The following is a 16,553-nucleotide window of genomic DNA, read 5'->3' on the forward strand; positions in this document are numbered from 1 at the left end:
CAGGGACACAAAGCCCTCTTGGGGATTGCTTCTGGCAGTTGTGCACTGGAATGGAGTTAAATAAGGATGTGTTTTCTGTGTCTAGCGTGTGCCTCTCATTCTCAGCCCTCGCTTCCTTGCAGTTTCTCTTCTAGTCGTTCTACAGCCGCAGTTGGTCACTGCCGAACAGGTAGCAACCCTTTGGTTCCACCTAAATACAAAGAGCCCTCCTCTATTCCAGGCATGCAGAACCGGAGGGCGTATGGATTAAATTTTTTCTGTTCAAGAACTGGAAATACGAAAATCAAATTTTATATGGCAGTATGTATAGTTGCAAGCTTCGTGGTGCCTTGCTTCTCCCTAACTTAAGAAACCAGTGTGCACGTTAATGAGATCATGTTATTGTGACTAAGTTCTGGGTTAAACAGAAATACTTTGTCTTTGAAATAGTCACAGCCCTGCCTGCTTTCTGCAGGATGCTGAGAGGGCGCACTGTTCTGAGAATAGTCCTGCTGCCTTTTGTTAATCTGCCAGAAAAGCCACGGAACCAAGCATTTCCTTGAATGCTGCTCTTCACTGTGGCATTCGCGTCTTCCAGAGCTGGGTGTCAGCGTTTGAGTGGGCTATCTTCGTGTTGCGGCGGCGTGTTCCTTGGGAAGAGAGCAATGGCTGTAGGCTACGTTGATTAGAAACCCTTTAGACAATAACGGCTTGCAAGGCAAGGTAGAGTGTAGACTCATGAGGGCTGGGCAAGATAAATCCCAAGGTTCTTCATCTATGACTGTTAAGTTTGATGCATAATGCTAAGTCACGTGCCTTCTGAATTGAGAGGAGGCCAATTTGAACATGCACTCAGGAGGAGATAATGTCACTCTTGTCCAAATTTGGATAGTTCCTGAAAAAAGTGGGCACCTTTCCAAAAAGAGGGTGGCCGGGTGATCTGTGGGTTCAGTTTTACTCTTTTGAATTTCCCAATAAATGTTCTTGCATGCTCTTGGATTATTTTAGCTTCCTGATGTGTATACAGTGTCTTAACTACATCTAAGAATTCCTTTTTGCTGTCTTCAGAAGGTGTTTGTGCACTGAGCCTGTGATTTATTCTTACTTCTGGTGTCACGAGGGCATGTGTGCATGCGCTCAGGTATCAGTGCTTTCTGGGGTTTTGAGTATAGGGTGCTGAGCTGGAGGTATTACGCAGTGTGGATCTACGGAGATACATTTGCACTCAATTAGAAGTGTGTAATTTGTTTTCAGTCTTCTCAGCGATTACGAGGAGGTCGTCGGTCACCTTACTTGGCATGGTAGTAGTGCCTAGGAGTTCCCAGTGTCCCAAGGCTCTGTGCAAACACTCTGCACCCTGGTGTTTGTTACGACTGTAAACATGTGGGCAGTCTTCTACATTCTTCAGTTTCCTTTTTCCTGTAGCTGTCATTCTGGTTTCTTTTTTTAAAACTGTCTTCATATTGCCAGTGGCTGACTGCTGACTTTGATCCCAGCACAAGGCTGGTGTCGGGGTGGGTTTCAGTGCCTCGAACTGTGTGGTGTGGTGCCTGGGGTACCTGCTGTCTTTCTGAATGAGAGATCTTATTGGCATGCATCCACCTCCCCCTCCGGGCACCTCTTACTCCCGTTTTCTGGAAGGCTTGCTGTATCCAAATGTGATGCTCTTGCATTTTCCTGTCTCTCACTACTTCTTACCAACTAATACTGGGATCAGATTAAGTTTTTCTTCGCTGCTGCACTTTGGAAATGACACTGTCCTTCACCAGATTAATAAATGTTCTAGGAAGAAAAACCACACGCATAACAATGAAGTACTTTAATTGTAACTTTTAAGCTAGTGTTCTTTCTAATTGATTCACAGCCTATTAATGTCTTACCACTAGACAGCCTTACTTTCTGTTCCTGGAGGCCCTGATCCGGCTGCTTGTTCAGAGTGCGCTGGACTAACGCACCCAAAACTCTACGTATGTGCTTGAACATCTCCCCCATTTGGGGCTGACATTTCCCTGGATTTGGTGTTGATCTCGAGGATTATGAACAGCCCGGTTCTGTCCCCAGTACGTCCGTACTGAAGCACACTCTGGCTGTGTAGATGGGGTGATGCTCACCCAGTCTGTCCCTCCCCGGCTGCTGGGCGGGGGGGCTGCGTGCGTGAGTGTCTGCAGGCTGCTGGCTTGGCTTTTTCTATGTTGAGGCATTTGGTTTGATCTGTTCTTGTGTTGGTATGGCTCATGTTTTCCTTATTCTTTTGTTTTTGGTAGATTTACACCAGGATCATTTTTACTGATAATAACTGAAATGGATATATGATTGCGTTTCGCAAAGCCAAAGTTGCAAGGCTATAATTACTAAATTTGGTTGACCTCTGAGAAGAGGTTTGTTAAACTCCTGATATACAAGATCCTGGGATGTTTGTTGGTTTCTGTTATGACATGTCAGCAAGAGTAGAGCAGAATTTTTTTTTAAACTTAAAAATACATTCTGATGCTTCCCCCCCCCCCCCCCCCCCTCCGCTTTCTCAGATGTTAGTAAACCAGTGTTTCAGCTGTCCACACGTGTTCATTCTGGATGTCAACATAGTGATTCTTGCTTTATGAATTCCTAATTTAGTGTCTTTTGGTTATGACTTTCTTTAAAATATTCTGACAGAGGCTATATGTTAGCCTTTTATTTCATGACCACTTTAAATGATTGTAAAAATGCAAAAATGTTTTTTTTTTTTTTTAAAAATAGTTCTGATTTCATTTAAGTCTGTTTAAAAAAAGGAGAATAATAAAGATGTATGTAGCTTCCGTAAATTAGAAATAAGGCAGCTTTTCTGCAGTCATCTGGGAGACAAGTATATCAATTTTATCTCTATCCTTCTGCATTATTAAGAACAAACTTACTTTCCACTGTCTGACCTTGGTTGCTGTGCATTGCATGAACATTAAGATAGCTATAAAGGGCCAAATTCCACTTTTAAAAATAGTGGGTAGTGTTAAGCTGTTATCTTCTGAACAGCTTTAAACCTTGCCTTTCAGCATAGCCTTCTGGGGACCTGGCTGCGCGGAGTTCCGGGCTGGCAGCTGTTTGTATTTTACTGTGCTGGGCCCCGAGGGGCACCCATTCGCCTCGCTTCACAGCGTACCTTCAGGGCGCACCACTGCGCCCGTGGCAAAAAAAGCAATTTCACATTCTCTCAGACTAGAGATGCTTTATCTTAAATTAAAAAATTTATATACTTAATCCCTCGGTATATTAAAATTTAGTTGGGTTCTCAACGTGTTTTTGTCCTCTAACAGTCAAGGGTAGGATTTTTTTTTTTCTTTTTAATCCAACAGCTTGAAAATAACATTTGTGTGTATGTGGGAGTTCTCAGCAGAGTTAGTAGCAATTGTAGCTGAGGAGTAAGGAGGAGGGGGGAACAATACAGCTTATCCCTTGCTGGTTTGTGGAACCTCTTTAGACATGACTCCTCCATTCTGAACACTTCTAGAGGGGAGCAGAGCCATCTGTTTTCATTCTGAACAAAACACATGCTAGAAGGTCTCGTAAAGAGAAATAATTTGTAATCCAGTTAATGATGACTTGCATATTAATAACACTTAATTTAAAACCTTTTCTAACATAAAATATGATTCAAAGGATATTTTTTGAGCATTAGTGTATTAAATCTATTCCTGTGTGTAAGCCACTGTTGAAATAAACTACAGGGCTGTTGAAAACCTGCAGGTTTCTTCTGTGTTGTATGTGAATGTGTGCAAATTACCGGGGTAGTAACTTATGCTTTGTACATTCTAGTGCATCTAAATTTAAAGGATACATGAGGATTACAAATGTTCATACTGATGCACCTTCAGCAGCTTTTGATAACGGAGAATTTATTTGGTTTGTAACTTAGACAATACTTTTTAACGACAGGATTAAGTTACCCTTATTTATATAATGATGATAGTGTTATCTTCAGAATTACTTTCGTAAGGAGAATAAAATGTATTGCCTCTTTCATATAACTTTTGAGGATTCCTAGCTTTTTTTTAAAAAAAAGCAGCATTTTAAACTACGTATGAAAAGCAGTTCTCCTTAGAAAATGTATTTTCGTAGTGGCTGCGTTGCAGCTTTGGGTATCTCCATTGCAGTGATGGAGGTGAGTATTATTTCGTTAACCTATATTGGCATTTGCTGGAACTCATCTGTGTTCTGGCAGATTCTGCAGGACGTGCTGGTCTCTGCTGCCAAGTGATCTCTAATATTCAAAAGAAATGTGAGCTGGTAGAAACGAGAGTAGCCTTTTGTGTCATTCTGTGTCATCTGGTTTGGTAGCAGGAGGATGCATTGGCACAACAAGCCTTTGAAGAAGCTCGGCGAAGAACTCGTGAATTCGAGGATAGAGACAGGTCTCATCGGGAGGAAATGGAGGTGAGGGTTTCACAGCTGCTGTCAGTAACTGGTTAGTACTTTCCCAACACTTTAGATTATTTCCATTTGTTTGTCTGTTTGTACAATGTTGTGTGTTTTCTGTTCGCTGTTTGATGTTGTATAAAAATTGCAAGATGCATTGTTTTTAACTCTTGTAAAATGAATTTCAAGTCTTTGAAGTTTTGATAAGAATTCTCTGGTTTTACCTTTTTTCCTTTCTGTAGATGGCCTTTGCTGCGGGTACTTAAGCTGCAAAGGATGCATTTGTTCACAGAGCTACCATCGCTCTCTCAAAGGATACTGTAATAGCAGAGAGGGATCTTTTGACCCATACATTTCTCAGGAAAGGCTTTGGAAGCTGTGGACACATAATTTTGCAGTGCGCTATCCCGTGTTGTGGGAAACATTACTACTGAATTCAGTCAGTCGCCACTGTCTGCTTTCTTGCACAGGCTAGTTTTGTTTTCCTCTCGTCTTTCTCTTGCTAGCAAGGAGTTTTACTCCTCTACTCTGTTTTGCTGGTGTTGTTCCCCCTACCTTGTGCTTTGCTGCTTTAGGGCCCCACAGTCTTGAATCTTTTTCTTTCTTGATGAGAGCAGAAATTAGTGGGATCAAGAAAAGAGGAGCCAGAAAAGGGAATGGAAACCAGCTGCTCCGAGATGTCCTCTTACAGCTCTTGCCTTTCTGATGAGAAATACATAAGGGGAGTTGGCACGTTAAGGCAGGCTGTAGGTCAGGAGAAGAATAGGGAGAAAATGAACACTGTGAATTTCTTCCCCTTACTAACCCTGTAACTTTCACCAGTACAGTCTGACTTGGCTGTGATCAGTCTGCTGCTGCTCAGATTTTTAGAAAATGTAATTATTGTTATTGCTAAGCTATTTTTCTTCTGGCATCCTCATGATAGAGATGATTAGACAGACTTTGCTTCCAAGTACGACTGGAAGACACTGAGCATGAAGATTAGAGGGAGAAGGCAGATGGGGAGAGTATCTCCCCCATGAAGGGATGGCTGGTGTGCGTCTTCTTACAGACCCTGATGTAGCAGGTCGGATGTCAGCTGTAGCAAAAGTGGAGGCCTCGCTGCCATGGGATCCTTGGAGCGACAGCCGGTTTACCTGAACCGTTCTGTCTGTCGCAGCATAGCTGGAACTGCTTGTAAGCTCAGCTGAAAAGGAAGGTAGAGTTAACTTGAAGCTGTTCATGAAGATCTGTGGCAGCCTGCCCTAATTTTAACAACACAGTAGGATCTTTAAGCCCGGCCATATGTCCTTGACCCCAATTTACTTCAATCTTTTCTTGATTTATTTTCCTTTACTGTGCGCTTCTTCCCCACTCCTGTTACGACAGTGAAGCAGCCGTGTGCTTGCTGCATACCGAAGGTTTTAAAAGAATGATGCTTCCTGAAATGAATTCTGGAGTTCTGAGAGACTTGCTCTTTCCTCCAGGTGTAGAAAACACTTATTTGCAGCTAGGATACACAAAAACTCTTTCAATTAACAGTGAGATTGAGGTAGTGTTGGGCATCTGGGGCTTCAGATGACAAGAGACATCAAAACTTGTGACACTGACACACAAAAAGCAACATCCGTGGCCAGCTGCAGGAGTTGGATTCAATAACTTCTGAAAAGACTCTAGCTTTTAATAAGATAGCAGGCAGTTGTTACAAAATGCTGTCCTTATTAGCTGCTAGTACCGATTTTCTCATATAACAACAATAGTCATTGTCCCAGCTCTAAAGCACTGGCATAGATCACCTACAGAAAGGAAGAAAAGGAAAAATTACTGACTTAAAATGCGTTTAAGCAGAACAAAAATCGTTGTTGAAAGGTACTTTGAATTTGTGTGATGTCATATACTGGTTGTTAATAATTGCAATATATTTTGTTATACATAGTTTATTTTTTATTTTACTGTATATGTTTAATATGTAAGACCAAGAGATCTTTGCCTAATTACTTGCAGTTCTATAATTGCTTTTTACATTTCAGTTTTCATTTGTGTGTTTGGATGAAGACGTCCTGGCCGCATACCTAGAATGTTTACAGATGAGCTTTTGCGCTCTGGGTCTTAGGACTGCGTAAAAATCGGGATGATCTGGGGCAGCGCGGGGGGGAGAGTGGCGATAGACTCCCAGTGCATTTCAAGGGAGGAATCGGGTTTCCAAACCATGCGTTGTTTCCCTGGCTTTCACTTCAGTGATGTTCTAGTGCAGCATTCAGGCAGAATCAAATGAGCTGTAATCGGTAAGCACTTAGCTAAGGTGCTCGTGCTCATCGTACAGAATTCTGAATAGGAAGTAAGGCATAAATGCGCATTCCCATGGTGGCTGTGTTTATGGCCTCGCTTGGATTTTCCAAGGCTCGTATGCTTGGTCAGCTGAGAAACACGGTTTGTCAGTGGTATCCTTCTGACGCTTGCGTTGCTGACAGCTATAAAAGCACTAGTCCAAACCATATTGCATTCTGTTTGTGTTTCTATGTGTGTTACACTGCACACGGAGGGAGATTCCCTCAGCATACTCTTTTTGATACGGTATTTACAGCTCTCATCGTTACTAAAACTTAAAATTTGTCTTTCCTGCTAAGTTTGGCACAGACAGTAAAACTCAGAATTGCCAGACCTGGAGCAGGATCTCATCAGTGTTAATGACTGTTTCAGGAATTGCAACACTGTATAAAATCAGGGTATTTCAGACATTAGAATTACAGCTGAAATGCCTTTAATAGAGACCAGATTCTGCTTCAGTGAAGGAGGGAAGGGGAATCCTGCAATATTCTAACCGCTCCTACCCATAACAGAGGCGCCAGCTCTTTGGAAACATTTATCCATCCAAAGCCTGGCAGCATATGAAAATGATCAGATTCAGTTCTTTATTTGTACAGCTTTCTGTGTAGAAAAGATTCCCTATTCTCAGTCTCTCAGTGGACTTTTAAAACAGAGTGGGTCAACAAAGGCTGTTGAAAATGGTTAATATGGCCTGTATGTGGCAGCTGGATATTGGAATGGTGATAGTTTGAAGGTGGGGGGGAACAGCAAGTGCAGGAACAATTTAGGAATAATCGCTATTCTAATTTTCACTTTGAATTATTCTAAAAAAAACCAACCAATAAAAAAAAAAAACCACCACAGAAAACACCAACAAAAAAATCCCCCGTTGGAGTGCAGTCAGGTTTCATAGAATCCCAGCATGGCAGGGGTTGGCAGGGACCTCTGTGGGTCACCCAGCCCAACCCCCTGCCGAAGCAGGGTCACCCACAGCAGGCTGCACAGGACCGCGTCCAGGCGGGGCTTGAATATCTCCAGAGAAGGAGACTCCACAGCCTCCCTGGGCAGCCTGGGCCAGGGCTCCGTCACCCTCAGAGGGAAAAAGTTCTTCCTCATGTTCAGCTGGAACTTCCTCTGCTTCAGTTTGTGCCCGTTGCCCCTTGTCCTGTTGCTGGGCACCACTGGAAAGAGTCTGGCCCCGTCCTCCAGACGCTCCCCCTGCAGATATTTGGAGGCATTTCTAAGGTCCCCTCTCAGCCTTCTCTTCTCCAGGCTGAACAAGCCCAGCTCCCTCAGCCTCTCCTTGTAGGGGAGAGATGCTCCAGTCCCCTCATCATCCTCATAGCCCTAAGGTTTGGTTGCCGTCCATTCATCACGTAGTATCCCTTCTGTTGATGACTTCGTTAGCACAACAGATCTTTATTTTAATGAACGTATTCTTTGCGTCTGAGGGCAGAATCCATAGTGGTTGCTAGGTTGTGCTTGAATTCCCAGAAATGATAATATTTTTGTGCGATTACAGCATTCCTCTGATACAAATAGGATGTGAGTGGATTTAGGAGTTTTCATTGAAGTTTTTAAGTGCGTCTTAGTTGAACTGTGTTCTGTTTTTTTTTAACATAATTTCAGTTTTGAATACAAGACACTTTGGGGTTTTTCTGTCAATTTATGTAGCTTGGTCACATCAGGTACTGCAAATTCTGCCTTGCTGTTTCGGATTCTTTTGTTTCGAAGATGCATTTGAAGTCAGTGAGTGGTTTTAATTAATGCCTTCAAAATTAGTAATGTATTCCAATGACTCTCACTTTTCCCAAACATTGGAACGCTGAGATGGTAAATGTTTAATGATACATGTGAAGAAAGACCTTATCCCTACTTAAAGGCTATTGTAAAAATAAATGATTGTATGAAGCTTCATAAGTTTAGGAACTCTGAGCTACTTGGCAGACTTGCGCTTTTTAATGGCTTTGTACCAGTCGAAGGCAAAGCTCTCTTTCCATGAGCCAGCACTGCATGGTGGGGAGCTTGGGCCAGGGCCGGCCAGGCCAGGTGCAAGGTCCTGCACATGGCCAGGGCAACCCCAAACACAAGCACAGGCTGCGCAGAGAGTGGCTCGAGGGCAGCCCTGAGGAGAAGGACTTGGGGGTACTGGTGGATGAGAAGCTCAACACGAGCCGGCAGTGTGTGCTTGCAGCCCAGAAAGCCAACCGTACCCTGGGCTGCGTCAGGAGAAGCGTGGCCAGCAGGGTGAGGGAGGGGATTCTGCCCCTTTACTCCACTCTTGTGAGACCCCACCTGGAGTCCTGCGTCCAGCTCTGGAGCCCCCAACATGAGAAGGACATGGATGTGTTGGAGCGGGTCCAGAGGAGGCCACGAAGATGGTCAGAGGGCTGGAGCACCTCTCCTACGAGAACAGGCTGAGGGAGCTGGGGCTGTTCAGCCTGGAGAAGAGAAGGCTCCGGGGTGACCTTAGAGCAGCTGCCAGTGCCTGGAGGGGCTACAGGAAGGATCAGGAAGGATGGAGAGGGGCTTTTCACAAGGGGCTGTAGTGATAGGACAAGGGGGAACGGCTCTAAGCTAAAAGAGGGCAGATTTAGATTAGATATTAGGAAGAAATTCTTCCCCATGAGGGTGGTGAAACACTGGCCCAGGTTGCCCAGGGAAGGCAGTGTTCAAGGCCAGGTTGGATGGAGCTCTGAGCACCCTGGGCTGGTGGAAGGGGTCCCTGCTCATGGCAGGGGGGTTGGAACCACATGATCTTTAAGGTCCCTTCCAACCCAAACCATTCTGTGATTCTATGATGCAATTGAACAGGTACATGAACGTGAAGTACTTGTGCATTTCCCTTTGGCAAGCCAATAGAAGAGAGTGAGGAGACTGGAGGCAGATGCCGAATTTTCACTGTCTCTCTATCCCCTTGTCTTTTGGTCGAGAGAGTCAGTACTAGTGTTTTTCTTCTCTTTGATATGGTTTCAGTATGAATGACCAAAGTTCAGTGTCGGGATGAGAAGTGTTCTACAGAAATTACGCTGTGGTTGCTATCTAGATGTGCTTGAATCTTCCAGTAAAAACTTTTGCTTTTTATTCAGTGTTCTGGTTGTAGCAGCATGATGCAAAATGCGTTCTGCTGTCCGGAATGATTTGGAGAGGTTCAGACAGCCCCTGGTTGGTGAAATTGGAATACACTGGGAGTAGCGGCCTGTGTTCGACCGGAGGAGCAGCACGCAGGTGCCTCCTGCTCGCTCCGTGCCGGGGCCAAAGGGCGAAGCGGTGGGTTTTCGAGGGGATGGGTGGAGAGAAGAGGCCATTTTGTGTGTGGCTGTGTGCAGGTAGTTCCTTTTCCTGAGGATTTGTTTTCTGTAGGCAAACCGTAACTTCGGTTTTGAAGCGCTCTGTTTGCGCAGTTTGCCCTGCCGTGTTCCTCTTGTGCTTGGCTAAAGGTGTTCTACTGATTGCTTTACCTGGGGCTGAGTCGGGTCTCATCTCAGTTTTCCAATGCAATTTGTTCAACCAGCGTTTTTGAAATGTCCTATTTTTCTGTTTTTGCGTTCGTTTCCCATGTTACTGCCATGCTGCATGTTGAGTAAAGAGGCAGGGTGGATTGCTCTTCCCCGAAACAGTGTGGTCTAGCAATCTGTCAGTCTGTGGTCTTGTGCTAAGTATAAATTTCGCTAATGGGTAAGTGGAGCCATTTTGGGAAACTGCATGAAATTCCCATTTTTAAAGACCTTCATTTTCTGAAAAACAAAACCTGTTTTGAAACTTTTTTTTTTTTCCCCACTAGAAATCCCCCTCGGTACAAAGCACCAAATACTCCCCGACCCTATGCTTTTAAATCCGCTGGAGTGAAAATTTACTGAAACTTTAAATACTCAGTCCAGCCCTAGGTTTCTACATGGTTTTGCTATTTGTTGGGAATTGAGTTGAAACGGGACAGATCTGTTGCATTTAGTTGTGCTGAAGTTGTGAACTCTTAGAAAACAGGATCTTGCTACAGAAGAGTAAACGGTTCTCAGTGAAAGAAAATCAAATAGTAGGACTAACTTTCCTTCTTTCCAAGGTTCAAGGCAGGGAAGTTTTTCTCCTGTCTTTAAAAAAAAAAAAAAAAAAAGTCAAACTACTAGTGTAAATAAATGCTTGAACTAATTGTAAGTATTTTTCTCAAGTATGACTTCCTTCAGAAGAAAATCTGATACTCCAGTGAGTCTTTTTTTCTCATCACGCTCACTGACTGTTAAGGTTTTATCCTCAAAAATTAACCTGGATGAATTTACTACTTATTGTGTGTGCTCTCCAAACTGGCAGTGATAGAAAAATAGTATAACCTTTAATAGAGCTTTTTGAATGTGAAGGAAGCCCAAACTGGTAATTCTTCATACACAGTGGGTAGCAGGGGCTTGGTACGTGCTCGTGTGTGTGTATATAAGCATGCATGCATACATGATTTGCTTGTTTTTAGGACGAATACACACTTTAATGCTTTTTTTGTAGATTAGGTTGTATGTGAGTATGTGTTGCCTCAGAAGGTTCTCCGACGTGAGTGCGGTACAAGTAGGGCAGTAGCGTTGTGACTAGATGGTTTCACAAGAACCTGGAATAGCCGGTATTGGTGTAAAAGTGCTAGGGAGTGCAGATAGCAGGAAAACAATTTGTGCTGTGTGGAATCGATGCGGACTGGAGTGCAGAGGAGATCGATCTTGCAAATCAGAGAATACTGTAATATAAGCATCTTGTTTCAGTCAATGAAGGTTAGAAAGGGGCTGAGCAACAGCGGAATATTGTCTGGAAGCAATCAATGTTAATTATAAATTTATAACCTGTATACCAGCCTTCAAACAATACTTGCTAAAAGAGAGCATTTCAAGCTTCCCCCCCCCCCCGCCGCCTTGGAACCAAAGTTTTCATACAAAAGTAAGATTTTCATCTGTACCTGAAGCTCTGAAGAGCTTGCTCTGTTGCCGTGCTTTTTCCTTTCTGGGCTTGTGGTTACCTGAGGCCAGTGACCAGTGTGGTGTACCAGAACCCGTAGTTTCGTCACGGCTTGTAAACCGAGATCCAACCGTTGCGATGATTTCGGGCAAGAGAGCGCGTCAGGAATCGGTAAGCAAATTGTGCTGCTTGGCCTGGTCGTGCTTTACAGCTCCCGAATAGGGGAGAGCCGGCTCAGCACACAACACGATCAATGCCTGTGCTTGGGGAAGGGTTTCTTGTTTCTAGGAAGGAGATTGTTGGGAGCTGGAAATGAAGTCTTGATGGGGGTGGATGCTAAATGATTTTTATCTATGGCCTTTGTCAAGAAAATTCTTTATTTGGAGTTCCAGGGAGCTTGAGAGGCCAGCAAAGTGGATGTATGAATAAAAAAGAGCATTGGATATAAAGTTTGTAACATTTATTGTTCTACAGCTTTAGTCTGCCATCCAGCTCTCTTACCAAATTTGAGAGACTGTTTTCCATCATTTTCACAATTTCAGTGGTGCTTGACATCGTAATTAGGAAAGATCAAGGCTACTTCTTCCTAGGCCCGAGTGAAAAGGAGGGGCGATCGCAAAATGGGTGTTACGGCCAGCAAACCCAGGAACCTCGGAGACCAGACTCGGGCCACGGAGTCTGGTGTGTCAGATCCCCCGCTGAGTGCCAGCAGGTGGTGGGACGGTGGGTCCTGGTGGCGCTGAGGAGCGGAGGTGGACAGGAGGGAGAGTCTCTCCTCAAGCCCCCACAGACCTGAAAGCGTACAGAGTGCTTCCTCAGGCCACAGCCGTGACCAGAGGAGTGCTGCTACACGTAAGCTGTCATTCTTACTGTGTCAGAGGGGCCCGGTTTTGCTGAATTTAATTCCGAGAAGGCTGAGTTTCCCCGCCCCTACTCTGCTATTGAGTCAGGGTAATTGAAGTGGAGGCACGGCCAGCATGCGTTAACCATGACCAGATCTCTACGGGAGAGGCTGTTATTAACCAGCAGCTCGGAGAAGAGCTGTCGGTTTGGTGCTTTTCTTGATGTTGGGTCTCCTTCAGTTAGCACGACTAATGTGGAGGTGTGCTTGACTGTAACTGGTCACTTTATTTTAGCTTTCTGGGGTTTTTTTTGTTTAGGGGTTGGGGTTTTTTTTTGTCCTGTGGTTGTATGCTTTGCAGAAAAGCATCTGCAATGTATTCTCAGGGTTTGTTGTTTTTTTTGTTGTTTTTTTTTTTTCTTTTTAAATCCTTTTCAGGAGGTTCACAGTCCTTCTAAGAGAATCCAAATGTTCGCTGTTTAGTTTTTCATAACATAGGCTGATTTTTTTTCACTTATTTAGTAAATTATAGATGACAGATGCCAAGGCACATAATGCATCTGCTCTGTCTGTTTGAGCAGTATGGAGCTGCCAGAGCACAACTAAAGAGTTGTGGTGGAGTTGTCCGTGGAGAGACTTTATTTTGGCTACTTTCTGTGACAACCCTTCTTCAAATTATCTCCCTCCTTTCCACCAGTGTCCCAAGTTACATATGCAGTGCGTGTTGTTCTTGTGACTTCACTGCCTAGAATTCAGAGGTCCCGATTTTCCCTGCTGTTTTGTTGGTTTTTTTTTTTTGAAGTGATTTGTGGAAAGAGAGGGCTGTCTTCATGGCAGTCTTGTCCACCCTTGCTAAATTTACCTCCAAGTTTCCCAGTTCCGCTTTCTCGGAGCTATCGTGTAAACCACACGGTGGAACTGCATTGTCTTTTCACAGAATCCCAGAATGTTCGGGGCTGGAAGGGCCCTCTGGGAATCACCCAGCCCAACCCCCTGCCGAAGCAGGGTCACCCAGAGCAGGCTGCACAGCACCGTGTCCAGGAGGGTCTGGAATATCTCCAGAGAAGGAGACTCCACAGCCTCCCTGGGCAGCCTGGGCCAGGTCTCCGTCACCCTCAGAGGGAAGAAGTTCTTCCTCGTGTTCAGCTGCAACTTCCTCTGCTTCAGTTTGTGCCCGTTGCCCCTTGTCCTGTCGCTGGGCACCACTGGAAAGGGTCTGGCCCTGTCCTCCTGACGCCCCCCTGCAGATACTTATAGGCATTTCTAAGGTCCCCTCTCAGCCTTCTCTTCTCCAGGCTGAACAAGCCCAGCTCCCTCAGCCTCTCCTCGCAGGAGAGATGCTCCAGTCCCCTCCTCACCCTCGTAGCCCTGCGCTGGACTCTCTCCAGTAGCTCCTCATCTTTCTTGAACTGGGGAGCCCAGAACTGGACGCAGCACTGCAGATGGGGCCTCACCAGGGCAGAGCAGAGGGGGAGGAGAACCTCCCTCGACCTGCTGGCCACAGTCCTCTTGATGCACCCCAGGATGCCATTGGCCTTCTTGGCAGCCAGGGCACACTGCTGGCTCATGGTTAACGTGTCATCCCCCAGCACTCCCAGTCCCTCTCCACAGAGCTGCTCTCCAGCAGGTCAGCCCCAGCCTGTACTGGTGCAGGGGGTTGTTCCTCCCCAGGTGCAGGACCCTGCCCTTGCCCGTGTTGAACCTCATCAGGTTCCTCTCTGCCCAACTCTCCAGCCTGTCCAGGTCTCGCTGAATGGCAGCACAGCCTGACGGTGTATCCACCATTCCTCCCAGTTTGGTGTCATCAGCAAACTGGCTGAGGGTACACTCTGTCGCTTCATCCAGGTCATTGGTGAAGAAGTTGAATCAATTTAACAATTTTTCTGATGAACTCGTGGTCAAAGGAGTTGCTTTCCTTAGGTGTGCCGGAGGCTTCTGAGTGTGCACAGGAGGGGGGAGGTAATTCCAGATGCTTTCTCAAAGCCAGCTCAAGGAGTTGTAGTGACACTGCTGAAATGGCGATCAGCTGCAGTGTGGCTCAGCACTGAGTGGCCGGAGGAGGAGGATGGTGTGTGTCTGTCTTGGCTGCTGGAGGAGCTGCTCGTGTGCTGCCTTCCTTAAGTGCCACACACCAACAGATGTAGGTGCTCGAAAGTGCTCCTTGCCTGAAAGAGTCACAGTTTGATGGTAATGATTTGATGACTTCAAATTATCCAACTTATTAAGAAGAAAATTAGTATTGTACAGATGTTACATCATCATTCTCTGGAGAGGACTTTTAGCCGGTACCAGTTATCCTATATGCAGGCTTGAGGAAAGCTCAGAGATAAGGGGGTTGAAGAGAGGAGTATTGCAGGGGCTACTTCTGGCGTTGGTTTACCCTGAAGTCAAAAGGATTTTGTCAGTAGCTTTTCTCGTTTGTTAGGATGCTGTTACCCCCGTGGCAGCGGCGTTATGAGTTTGGCATGAACAAATCTTTGGAGCTCTCAGCACAAGAAGGACATGCAACTGTTGGAGCGGGTCCAAAGGAGGGCTACAAAAATGATCCGAGCGCTGGAGCACCTCTACTATGAGGACAGGCTGAGAGAGTTGGGCTTGTTCAGCCTGGAGAAGAGAAGGCTGCGGGGAGACCTGATTGCAGCCTTTCAGTACTGAAAGGGAGCCTACAGGAAAGATGGGGACAATCTTTTTAGTAGAGACAGCAGTGACAGGACGAGGGGTAATGGTTTTAAACTAAAACAGGGTAGGTTTAGGCTGGATATAAGGAAGAAATTCTTTACAATGAGGGTGGTGAAACACTGGAACGGGTTGCCCGGAGAGGCAGTGGAGGCCCCATCCCTGGAAACATTCAAGACCAGGTTGGACAGGGCTCTGAGCAACCTGATCTAGTTAGTGGTGTCTCTGTTCGCTGCGGGGGGGTTGGACTAGATGACCTCTAGGGGTCCCTTCCGACCCAAAACTTTCTATGATTCTATGAAATCTACAATAGCATCTTACAGGAGGCTTTGAAATCTTTTTTGCCAGATATGTTCCTGCCGTTGTTCCAGTCGCTCATCGTACCGTCTCCAGCGTTAGAGGTTTTGAATGGCTTGTGGCCAGTTACCATTCCTTCCGTATTGCAGCAGATTGGCGTGGCTTCTTATGCTGAAAGCTGTGTGTGCAGTGTTTTGGGGTATTGAAACTCCCCATGTATCCGTCATATTAACTGTTGAATTTCAGGATATTTGGAAGGAAACTGGTAGTGTTGGTTAAAATACATGCCCTTTTAAGAAAATTACAACTGTGGTGGGATCTGTGTGTTATTTACAAGTTTTTCTTGCAAGCAAGTATTTGTGATCCTTTGGCTAAATAGAAGATGAAGATCGTAGGAAGTAGTGCTCCTTCAAACTTAAAATCAGCACTTGACTGAAAAAATGAAATATGCTGAGATAGGATGAACGCTGTTTTCGCATGACTCATGATGCATGACTCATGGCAGAGTACTCCATCTCCCAGTGGCAAAGATAGATGCATCTTTCTTAATTGAGGCAAGTCTCCTTCATCTCTGAGAAGCTGAGCTCATTGTTCACCGGGAGTAATTCTGATGCGTCTGCATGGCGTCATAAGGTACGCATTTCAAAAACTACAGCAGATCCTGCGATTCCGAGGGTTGGTGGGCTATGCCGAAGAGTATGAAACCCCAGTCTGAGAGAGTTCTGGAGATGGCTATTTTTACATCTGTAAAAGGGAACTTTTAGCTTTCTGTAGCGGATGGAGGAGAACGACCAGATGCTGCCATACTGGTAGTCTCGCTCCTTCTGCGAGGGAGTGTGAAGGATCTTGCGGCGTTTCTTACAAAAGTTTTATTTTGCCCGTTGTCTGGACAAAAATACCGCCCGATGCCTGATGCTCTACAGCGTGCTCGCTGTCTCAGTACAAGGTGATTTCTGCTGTCTTTCAGGAGTGTGTTTTATTTTTCAGATAGATGCATATGTGGTGCTTTTTTAGCGTGTAAAGCACGGCTGCAGTTGTTACACACTGTGCACGTGCGCCTTGGCAGGGTGGTGACGAGCAGAAGCAGCGTGTTTCACGTGTACCTGTTCTTGCCTAGAGGTATGGCACAAGTGACAGAGGGCAGCTGAGTGAGACGGAG

The 16,553-nt window shown here is 45.3% G+C and overlaps 1 protein-coding gene across 2 annotated transcripts in view; it reads left to right on the forward strand.

Moving 5' to 3' along the window:
- CBFB (core-binding factor subunit beta) overlaps positions 1 to 16,553 on the forward strand; it is a 46,453-nt gene that overhangs the window by 24,715 nt on the left and 5,185 nt on the right. Inside the window, exon 5 of one of the 2 annotated variants that reach the window (XM_075433913.1) lies at positions 4,288 to 4,414. In XM_075433913.1, the coding sequence (XP_075290028.1) occupies positions 4,288 to 4,414 (127 nt within the window). The remainder of the gene's footprint in view (positions 1 to 4,287; positions 4,415 to 16,553) is intronic. The other variant, XM_075433912.1, reaches the window with a different exon arrangement.

The sequence above is a fragment of the Opisthocomus hoazin genome, chromosome 12, assembly GCF_030867145.1.
Source record: "Opisthocomus hoazin isolate bOpiHoa1 chromosome 12, bOpiHoa1.hap1, whole genome shotgun sequence".
NCBI lineage: Eukaryota > Metazoa > Chordata > Aves > Opisthocomiformes > Opisthocomidae > Opisthocomus > Opisthocomus hoazin.